Source organism: Solanum verrucosum, unplaced genomic scaffold (assembly GCF_900185275.1).
Source record: "Solanum verrucosum unplaced genomic scaffold, falcon-dt-bn FXZP01000297.1, whole genome shotgun sequence".
Classification (NCBI taxonomy): domain Eukaryota; kingdom Viridiplantae; phylum Streptophyta; class Magnoliopsida; order Solanales; family Solanaceae; genus Solanum; species Solanum verrucosum.
This window is the reverse complement of record NW_026020215.1, coordinates 1985068-1996745: the sequence shown is the minus strand read 5'-3', so window position 1 is coordinate 1996745 and position 11678 is coordinate 1985068. Positions and strand designations below refer to the sequence as shown.

The following is an 11678-nucleotide window of genomic DNA, read 5'->3' as shown; positions in this document are numbered from 1 at the left end:
TCATCTAAGTAAGAGTTTCTTAAACCTCACCCACATTTCATGGATGGGTACACCCTCCCATCGCTTGAAACATTGAATGATATCTCTAAGTTTCATCATCCTTGATGGGGGGAAGAATCTTGCATTGAATGCGGTAATCAGCTCCTCCCATGATGTGATGGAATTGTTTGGTGTCTCGGCCAACCACTTGCTAGCCTCCCCCGTCAAAGATAGTGGAAATAACCTAAGCCGGATTGACTCTTGTGACACATTCTTGAATGAAAATGGGTTGCACACCTCTGTAAAATTTCTTACATGCTCATGCGGGTCTTCATGTTCTAGCCCTCCACAGAGTCCCCTCATTTGGAAGAGATGAAGAGTCGTGCTAGTGACCTCAAAAATTGCATTCCCATCAATTTGTGGAAAGCAAATTGCACCCATTTCACCTGGTTGAAATGGGTTGTAAACACTATTGATATCATCGATACTGTCCCGATGACCTGCTTGGCTACCATTCACCTCTTCCTCACTTATTTTTACTTCTATTTAGTCCAATCAACACTACACAATGTAGTCTAAGTCGATTCAACTACAATCAACAGATTCACAAGTCAAATCTTCAATCAAAGAACTCTAAGTAACGCTACTCCCCGGCATCGACGCCATTTTGACAAACATTTCAAAGACACTTCATCAAATTCTACGTGTCAACGATCGTTAGTCAGTATATAACCCAAACAAATGAGTTGGGATCGATCCCATAGAGAGTAGCTTTCTTTGAATTCAACTATGAAAGTATGACAATGACCTTTGCAGCTGAGAAACACAACACTTAATTGTTAAACAGTTAAATTTCAAGATGTTGTTACCAACCCACTTCAAATTATCAATAAGAAACAATCAGATAACTAGGAAACACTTGGGGATTGACTAACCAACTGTCGAATTCAACTTAATTGGTGTATCTCATAACCGATAATGGTAATTCATCACAGGTAAAGTGTACTATAAGTAAGGTAACTTTCTGTCGTACAATTACCTCATTTCTGTTGAGCTCTATTGAACCTCAACAACATCTATGAAATGATCAACCCACACTTTCATTAACTCCATTCTCTCAAGCAGGATACAAAGGTTAGCTCTTGGGTTTCACTTTCTCAAGCTTAAGCCATCAAGACCCACTACTAAGGATGTCAAATTACTACGTTGGTTATGTACTCCTCTCTTGAGCAAGCACAAAACACTGAAATCTATCACATTAAATATGCAATATGGACATTAAACCACCATAGTAATTTAAACCCGCTTCATATTAACATCAAAAATCACTAATCGATAACACCCATTTAGCAAAATTCAACAATTAGTCACATTGTCAAACCCCTAAGGTTCGGGTTTTAGCCAATCATAGTGAAAATATGAAATTCAATACCTGCCACGTTTTCCATAGCTGGGTAAACGAAATTTGAAAGTTAAAATTAACTAAAATCTTCTCTATTACAAAATTCAAATGGGAAGCCTTGCTAAAATCACTTGAATTCCACAAGGGTAGTGTTTTTGCTCTCAATCTTTTGTTCCTTACGTTTCTCAATGATTTCTCTCTCTTCCAAAATCAATTTATGCAATTCTAAAGTGTGGCTGTTTGGGACCAATCGGTGAGGTAAGTTGAGCTTCGCCGACCAGTCGGCGACTCGCCGATTTTCCTTCTTCTCGCCTTCATTTTTCACCTCTTCTTAGTCTAACCACTGTAATTTTAGGGGAGCCAGATCGGGATCGCTGTCTCATTCCGCGATGCGCCCTTTTTCCTTTCAACTCTCCTATCAGCACTTATCTGGATCTCCATCAGTACTTTCTGTGACCTGGTCATCCATCACCGATGCGATCGGTGATGCGCCGAATGGAACTACTACTCGTTGAAGCTACTCTTAATCCAGCCTCAGTGTTCTGTAACTTTCGGCGATAGAGTGGCAACTTGGAGAGTCGCCAAGTGACATCGACAATCATCAGGCTTATTTTTCCCTTCTCTTTTTTTTGCTCGTATTGCCTCTGTTGCCCATTTATGTCCTAGCTTTGTTCCTCAATCCATATATCTGAAGATCAAGGGTTTTACATCAATTGTTGGCACAAAATAAGAATATGAGGATGCTAAATCATTATAAATAAAGCCCTAAATGAGTCCAAATCTCTGACTCATCACCTGCACAAAGGAATAAAGGTGAGTATAATAGTCAAAATTCGCATAATTTCATAGCTAGACCTGTTCAGTCTTAGGGTAGTGTGGCACAAGGAGGGACTTGGGCTCCTACATGTACTAAGTGTGGTAGGAACTACCCAGGTTCTTGTCGTGATGGCTCTACTTGTTGTTTCAAGTGTGGTCAAGAGGGTCACTTCATGAAAGAGTGTCCTAAGAACATGCAAGGTAATGGGAATAGGGGAAATAAAGCCCAATCTTCTTCAGTTGCTCCACCAGACAGGGCTGCACCTAGAGGAGCTACTTCAGGGACTGGCGGAGGAGAAAACCGCCTATATGCGATCACTAGTCGTCAAGAGCAAGAGAATTCTCCAGATGTCATCACTGGTATGATCAAAGTCTTTACTTTTGATGTTTATGCTTTGCTAGATCCATGAGCGAGTCTATCTTTTGATATTCTTTATATTGCGATGAATTTTGATATTCTTTCTGAGAAACTTTGTAAGCCCTTTAGTGTTTCTACACCTATTGGTGAGTCCATTCTAGTTGAGAGAGTCTATCGTGATTGTACCATTTCCGTCAATCACAAGATCACCATGGCTGATTTATTCGAGTTAGACATGGTAGATTTCGATGTTATTTTGGGTATGGACTGGCTTCATGCCTGTTATGCCTTCATTGATTATAGAACTCGGGTCGTCAAGTTCCAATTTCCCAGTGAGCCAGTCTTTGAGTGGAGGATTAGTTCAGCAGTGCCTAAGGGTCATTTTATTTCGTACCTCAAGGCGAGAAAGTTAGTTTCCAAGGGTTGTGTCTATCACTTAGTCCGAGTTAATGACTCTAGTGTTGAGACACCTCCTATTGAGTCAGTTACAGTTGTGAGTGAGTTTCCTTAGGTCTTTCCAAATGATCTACCCAGAGTCCATCCTATGAGAGAAATAGACTTTGTTATAGATATTTTTCCCGATACTTGTCATATATCTATTCTGCCATATAGCATGGCACTAACAGAGTTAAAAGAGCTTAAAAAGCAGTTGAAAGATCTCTTTGAGAAGAGTTTTATTCGACCAAGTGTATCACCTTAGGGCGCTCCGTTCTTATTTGTGAGGAAGAAGTATGGTTCGCTTAAAATATGTATAGATTACCGTCAGTTGAACAAAGTTACTATCAAGAATAAGTATCCACTCCTGAGAATTGATGATCTCTACGATCAGCTTCAGGGTGCCACCTGTTTCTCGAAGATAGACCTCAGATCTGGCTACTATCAGTGAAGAGAGAGGGAATGTGACATTCCAAAAACAGCTTTCAAGACCCGTTATGGTCATTATGAGTTTCTCGTCATGTCGTTCGGTTTAACTAACGCACCTGAAGCGTTCATGGACCTTATGAATAGAGTATTCAAGCCTTATTTAGATATGCTTGTGATTGTGTTCATTGATGACATTTTAATCTATTCGAGAAATGAGGAAGATCATGTTATCCATCTCATAATAGTTCTTTAAACTCTAAAGGATAGAGAGTTGTATGTTAAGCTCTTTAAATGTGAGTTTTGGCTTGAGTCTGTGGCATTCTTAGGCCACATTGTTTCCAGTGATGGAATTAGAGTTGATAACCAGAAAATAGAAGTAGTGCAGAATTTTCCTAGACCCACATCTCCAACTGATATTAGGAGTTTCTTGGGGTTGGCTTGATATTATAGAAGGTTCGGAGAGGGGTTCTCATCTATTTCGTCCCATTTGACCAAGTTGACTCAGAAAATAGTGAAGTTTCAATGGTCTAAATCTTGTGAGAAAATCATTCAGGAATTGAAAACTTGGTTGACTACTGCCCCAGTATTGATCTTACCAGAAGGTACGCAAGGCTTTATTGTATATTGTAATGCGTCCAGATTTGGTTTGGGTTGTGTGTTAATGCAGAATGGTAAAGTTATAGCTTATGCCTCCAGACAGCTAAATGTTCACGAGAAGAATTATCCAACCCATGATCTAGAGTATTCAGTATATGTTTAGTCAGAAAGAGCTTAATCTCAGATAGAGGATGTGGTTATAGTTACCAAGGATTATGACATGAGTATTTCTATCACCCAAGTAAGGCTAACATTGTTTCTGATGCATTGAGCAGGTTGTCTATGGGTAGTACCGCCCGTGTTGAGGAAGAAAAAAGGGAGTTAGTGAAAGATGTGCACAGACTTGCACGATTAAGAGTTAACTAATGGATTTTACAGAAGGAGGAGTGGTGGTGATGAATGGGGCTGAAACATCATTAGTGTCTAAAGTTAAAGAGAAACAAGACCAAGATCTTATTTTGCTTGAATTGAAGGCAACTGTTCATAAGCAAAAAGTAATGGCTTTTGAACAAGAGGGAGATAGTGTATTGAGGTATCAAGGTAGGTTGTGTGTACCAAGAGTGGATGAACTTCAAGAGAGGATCATGGAGATAGCTCACAGCTCAATATATTCCATTCATTCGGGTTCCACAAAGATGTTTCGTAACTTGCGAGAAATATATTGGTGGAATAGTATGAAGAAAGGTATTGATGAGTTCGTTGCTAAATACCTGAATTGTCAACAAGTTAAAGTAGAGAACCAAAGGCCCGGTGATATGGCTTATAATATAGAACTTCCGGAATGGAAGTGGGAGATGATCAATATGGATTTCATCATAGGTTTGCCACGGTCTCGCAGGAAACATGATTCTATTTGGGTGATTGTGGATCGAATGACCAAATCAGCCCACTTTTTTACGCTAAAGACTACCCATTCAGCAGAGGATTATGTCAAGTTATACATTCAAGAGGTAGTACGACTTCGTAGAGTCCCAGTTTCGATTATATCAGATAGAAGTGCACAATTTACTGCACAATTCTGGAAGTCTTTTCAAAAAGGGCCTGTGTTATTGATTTCAAAGGTAATTTGGATGATCACCTACCTCTCATTGAGTTTTCTTATAACAATAGTTACAATTCTAGCATCCAGATGGCTCCTTATTAAGCTCTCTATGGGAGAAGGTGTCGATCTCCCATTGGATGGTTTGAGGTTGGTGAAGCTGGGATTATAGGACCATACTTAGTTCATCAATCTATGGAGAAAGTGAAAGTTATTTAAGAGATGTTGAAAACAGCGCAGAGTCGTCAGAAATCCTACACTGATGTTAGGAGAAGGGACTTAAAGTTTGAAGTAGATGATTGGGTATACTTGAAAGTTTCACCAATAAAGGGTGTTATGAGATTTGATAAGAAGAGGAAACTTAGCACCCCGTATATTAGACCTTACAGAATATCCAAAAGGATTGGTACTGTAGCTTATGAGTTGGAGCTACCACTTGAGTTAGTAGCGGTCCATCCGGTATTTCATATTTCCATATTGAAGAAGTGCATATGAGATCACTACACCATTTTAGGCCTATGGCCACCCTAGTAAAGTGTAGCCTAAACTAGCAAAAAGTGTGGCCTTTGACAAAAGGCTACACTTTTGGACTTTAAGCAACACTTTTTAGGGGGTGGCCTAATGAAGCGTAACCTTTGACATTAGGCAACACTTTTTAAATGTCGCCATCTTTGGCTACACTTATAAAGCGTAGCCAAAGAGGTATAAGGGCACGCTTTGTTGTGATGGATTAGCGACACCTATTTTTTATTATACTACACTTAAAAGCGTTGCCTTTTCTTTGTTATTGGTCACACTTAAAAAGCGATGCCTTTTATATCTCATCAAGAGCAACACTTATAAAGTGTAACTTTATCTCTCATCTAGAGCAACACTTATAAAGTGTAACTTTATATCTCATCTAGAGTACAAGATAACATTGGACGTCCTACAACAACACTTTTGAAGTGTGGCAATGTTGTGTAGAATTTTGTAGCCACAATTTTTTATTTTTAATAATAATAATTTTTATTTGCATATATTTAATATATAATCACATAATTAAATATACAAGTGACCTAAAGCACAAAATTAGCTAATAATTAAATCGAAGCTATATATTTCAAATAAACTTCGAGAAACATGTCTTGTACAACCAATACTTAGAAAGTGATTGCTTAAAGATCTCTACTATCGATAAATTCCAAAAAATCAAATGCATTCAAACATATATGACAATAGTACAAAAACTCTTCATCGTTCACTACAATAGACCGAATTTACTTTTGGCCACATGCAATTCAAATTCAATTATCGGCATTTTCCTGCAAATTCAAAATAAAATTATAAGTTAGTGAAATAAATGTGGAAGTGCATAATTGGAGAGTATTCACTGTAAGCCAACCAATCCAAATCAATATATATATATATATGCAAATCATATAGAACATTTGTCAGCACATGAATTCTGGATTACTGCATGTATTGTAAACACAAAGAACACTTGTTACATGTCTGTATTGGGCAGGAACTGGGAGCTGCCCATTTCATTAATCAAGAAAGAGCTCAAGAGACTAGCTCTCACATTCACACTTTGATATTAAGCAAAGAGATGAGGAATTTTAAAAAAGAAAAGAGTTGGAGGCTGCTAGGAAGAAAAAAAACAAAGGGGAACAAGGCAAACAAGATTCCAGAAACCTGCAAATGCAATACACAAATAGAGAGGATGGAAACAACAGTTCACAATACCAGTAGCAAAAAAAAAAAAAGGAAATAACAACAAGCCAACTGATGAAGAATGGCAGACTCAAGAAGGAGCTGAAATAACTACTAACTCTGCACTCCCTACATCTAATAATTTCATTGATCTTTCTATGCAGGATCAACCAAACAATCAAGAAGGAGCTGAAAATCAGAATTCAAAAGATAAGGATATAATGGAGACACAAATTAATAATAAGTCAACCACTGACAGCATGTTGGGCATGAGAACACCCACATTGATCATAGTCTAGACCATAGATCCCCTACTAGCCCCCTCAGCATCACATTCAGAATAAACAGCAAGTTCCAGACAGGTTTCAGGTTAATGCTACAAGTCAAGGTCATAAATCATTTAATCTTAAGTTATTTTCTGCTTTTGCAAAAAATTCAAGAGAACCTATATCTTAAAGTTATAATAAGATCCATTTTAAATAAAATCGTAGAGTAAAAATGGTGGTTTAGCAGCATGGGAACCTGCAGGAGCCTCTGAGTATTTGGAGGTAACACAATATTCCTATTTCTTTGATTTAGGACAGCTAATTGAGAAGTTCGTCAGTAGAATATCATCTTGGACAGCAAAGAAACTATCATATGCAGGGACAGTACAGTTGGTTCAAACAGTTTTGTTTGGTGTACAGTCATATTGGGCACAATTGTTTCTAATACCTAGCAAAGTAGTGAAACTTATTAAGGCTCATTGTAGGAGCTATGTGTGGACAGATACAAATCATATAAACAAAAAAGCTCTAGTTGCTTGGGAGAAAATATGTACTCCAAAATCTGCAGGTGGACTGAATATTACAAATTTGCATTTATGGAACAAAGCTGCAATTGCTAAGACTTTCTGGGACCTTACTCACAAGCAGGACAAGATGTGGATTAGATGGATTCATAGTTTCTATATAAAATCAAAAGGTAAACCAAGCAAGAAAAAGAGAGCAGCAATTAAAAGAAGACAACAAAAAGAGGTTGAGATACAACATTCCAAAGTACAGGAAAGACAGATTCCTAGAAACAAGAACCAGCAGCAACAGGATGACAACTCAAACCACATCAGAACAGAGTTTAACTAGCACAAGTGACAACAAACTCACTCACAAAAATACAACAAAGTCTCTAACCTTCGAAGAAATCTAAAAGGGACAGCTTTAGCTATGAGAATCAGTTTAAGCAATGAAAACTAAAACCATCTCTCACAACAACCATCACAGTTCAAAGAAGTAAAACAACAGGGGATAAAAATACACAACTACAACCCAAAATCAGTAGAGTCCTCCTTCAACACAATACAACACTCATACAACTAAAAATATTTTAAAAAAAATTGGTATAGAAGCTTAAAGGAGACAATGAGTAACAAAAACAAAGTAAACTTTCAAAGATTCAAGATAGTAAAATAAGTTCAGAATTTATTTACCAAGAACACCAGCTCAACTAGAAGAAAAACAATATGCAGACTATTAACAGAAAATGTAAAATACAAAATACCTTTTGAAGAACCGAATCATGAGCTGACCCTGAAGAATGTGGAAGATTTGTGCCTCTTACAGCTTGTGCGCTACTTGCATCAATAGGTGAAGCAATGTTAGATCCAACACACCCTGGTATATCTTGAAAATTCAATCCAGGGTTGTTTTGCAGCAATTGAGTGAATAAATGTCGCATTTCTTCTCTCAATTCTTCCTTTAGAGAAGTGATTTCATTGGCATGCTTTTGTTTTAGATTGTTAATTTCCTCATCTTTCTTCAAAGAACTTGTTGTCACTGATCTACCATAGCACCTAAGTTGACCAGGCTGCTCCTTTCCAAACACTGCCCTAAATGCATCATCAGCTGTTTCCCCAGAATTTTGGCGATTTTGAAGTTCAGCCTGTTGAATAAAATTGGCATCCATAATGAATTGTAAGTACTATTTCATTTCTAGTCCTATGATAGCGATCAAGAACTAAAAAAATCTGACAACTTTTCCTAGCAAACAATTCAGCGACATCGACAAAGAGAAGAAGAATAAAAAGAAGAAGAAGACATACGTGATAAAATTCAATGGAAAACTCCCCACAATATATAAATTTTAAGTCTAAATCAAATTCACTACTAATCCTTTTTAAAAAACTTACTATTGCAACTTGGGTATCAGCCTGGATTTCCTTTCCCGTCTTGGTACGAGTTGCAATAAACATTTCAGGCTTTGATGGTTCTTCGTTGTTGTCTTTGGCTGCACGCTACAGATTATATAAAAAAAAACAAAAAATACATCAGTATGCTCTAATAAAGTACAAAAAAATGAAATTCAGATTTTTGAAGAAATGTCAGCTAAGTATTACCAATGCCACGCGTACTCTTGCAAAATTAATAGGTCCCATTCGATGCCTCCACTTTTGTTTTTTCCTGTTTTGAGAATTCATCTCGCATATGGCCTATTATTAAATAAAAAGAGATAATTGAAATGATAAATAAAAAAAGAATAGATATGATGCAAAATATGTCGATGAGTAGAAATGCACTATTTTAGCCTTACTTGAACAGTTGGGTGTTTCCAATACTCGATCAACTGGCGGAATTGATTATCTGGAATGCCATCAGGACGTTTTGCTAGCATATCCTCAAGGGTACTGTTTTTATCAAAAAATTTCTCTTTAATTTTTTGCTTGTGTCACCTCCAAGCATCACGAAGACCAGTCATCACCCACTTCTTTCCTTCTACTGGAATTAGAAATTTGGACTATGCAAAATAAAATATATTTAGCTTCAGTAAGTAAAAACAAATAATAAAATATGCAATCCCAAGAGTGATTGTTCTTACATTGATATATTCCCACATGCGCTTTTTAGTATCCTTTGGCACCGCATGCCAACTAGTGTACATCAAGCTGATGAATCTAGGATTCCTTGCAATTGTTCCTATAAAGTTGCTTAATTGTGACACTATCTTATTAGTTGGTCCCACTGCTTGTCCTTTATCAAATGCCACCTCATTTCTTTCTTCCAAATTTCTTGCGAGAATATCTTTACATGTTGTTTGTCCTCGAACTTTTTTTGACTTCGATATTTCTAGATTGATGTAATAGACAAGAAATAAGATATTTCTTTTATAACGAGTACTAAATCTTACATGGTTTAAGACATACCTTTTGTACTACAATCAATGTTAATTTCCTCTTCGACATCACATTTATCTCCAGCGAGTTCTTCTTGATCCACAAGCTCATCCAATCCTTTGTTGTGTTCATTAATAATAGGATCATGAATATCATGTTCATTGTGTATCTGTTGCTTATCCAGAAACAGATCAATAGTGGTAGATGGTCGGACCGATTTCCTCTTCACTTGTTTGAAGTTCAGTAGATCCTCATTATCATGTTGTACCTCTCCATTACCTAGTGTTGTTCCAGTCACATGTACTGAAGCAGTAACACCTTCCTTGAATGATGTTTGGAACCTAGAGTTATTCATAGGAAGTTTAATTCCTTTCTCTTGAATGGACTCTCCAGATTGAAATAACCTCTGTTTAGTTTGTCCTTTCCCTGCAATCATATGTGAGGTTCTAAGCTCTTCCCTTGAAGACGATTGAATTACTGATTTGTGCCCAAGCAATTTACTCTTTCCTTGTTGTGGAGTGAAATCCTCAGAATTCTTTCTTTTATGTGGTATTGGTTCCTGCTCTTTCTTAGCTCTATCATTGCGTTCATTTGCAAGTTGTTCTCTCTTAATCTTGAATTTGTTGGCCAATTCAGTACTTGATCGGTATTGCATATCAACATCCAGATTCTTGAATGGACTTTGAGCTTTGTTTGGATTCGGACCCTTTTTCTTTAGTATTGCTGATTGATTCATTCTTCTCGCTTTGTTTTAATCTCTTTCATTTCTTCTCCTGTGGTAAGTAAACCTACAAAATAAAAAGGTTTTTTAAGTGAAAGAAGTAGTAGCAATATAATTTTGATATAAGGTTGACAGAGGGATAGCTTATTAATTTGAAACATTGTCCTTCTTATGCCTTGTGCATCTGAAGAACCCACAAACCAACTCTTTCCAGAATTTCCAACTCTATAGAAGTTATAGAAAAGCTCAACTCTTTCCAGAATTTCCAGCACTGTATTATAGCAGATTGCAGCAGCTGAGTTTCCAGAATTTCCAGCACTGTATAATATTGCAGCAGCTGAATTTCCAGAACTTCCAGCACTATATATACTGTAAACTGAGTCTATGAGTTGTACATACACAATATCCCCGGAGCCACAACTAAACTAATCTTATAACATGTACAACCATTCAGAATACTTTACCTAGAGCCACAATTTTATATGTAAATACTTTACCTTCTAACCAGCTATACCAAACATAAATTACTTAACCAAATCATATCAACTAAAGCATTGTGAAACAACCAAACAGGCTCATTTCTGTGCACAGTGTTCCACCATCTCATCACCATGTATTTAAGAGGAATATAATCCTTTTGGATACCTAGGGAAACAGCAAAGAACCCCAGACCTTTCTGGCAAAACTTCCAGAGTTGAAAATATGTTCAATAGTGTCAAGTTCAGGGGAATTACAGCAAAAACATTCTGCAGGGTCAACTCCAAAACTAGACAGCTTCTCATTACTTAAATTACTTAAAAGGTAAATAGTTGTACCTTTCTCGGAGCGACGAACTCAGGACTGCGACAAAACCAGAAACGACTTCAAACTGCAGAGCTCACTGTTCTGCCTCTAATGCCTACTGCCTGATAATAAAAGGAAACAAATAAGAATATAAATAACAAACAACAAAATATAACAATATTCAGCTAGAAGTACATGTTCCTCATTTAATCTCTTTGATTTCTTTCCCTGTGGTAAGTATACCTACAAAATAAAAGGTTCTTTAAGTGAAAGAAGTAG

General features: G+C 37.0%; 1 protein-coding gene across 1 annotated transcript; it reads right to left on the bottom strand.

The window, feature by feature from the left end:
* Positions 1-8047: 8047 nt before the first annotated feature.
* On the bottom strand, positions 8048-9785 carry LOC125830679 (uncharacterized). Its single transcript, XM_049509859.1, has 6 exons — positions 9601-9785; positions 9316-9519; positions 9122-9214; positions 8915-9019; positions 8287-8667; positions 8048-8101 (listed from the first exon to the last, which is right to left on the bottom strand). The coding sequence occupies exons 2-6, from the start codon at positions 9394-9396 to the stop codon at positions 8048-8050; spliced, it is 714 nt and encodes a 237-aa protein (XP_049365816.1). The 5' UTR covers positions 9397-9519; positions 9601-9785.
* Positions 9786-11678: the final 1893 nt, after the last annotated feature.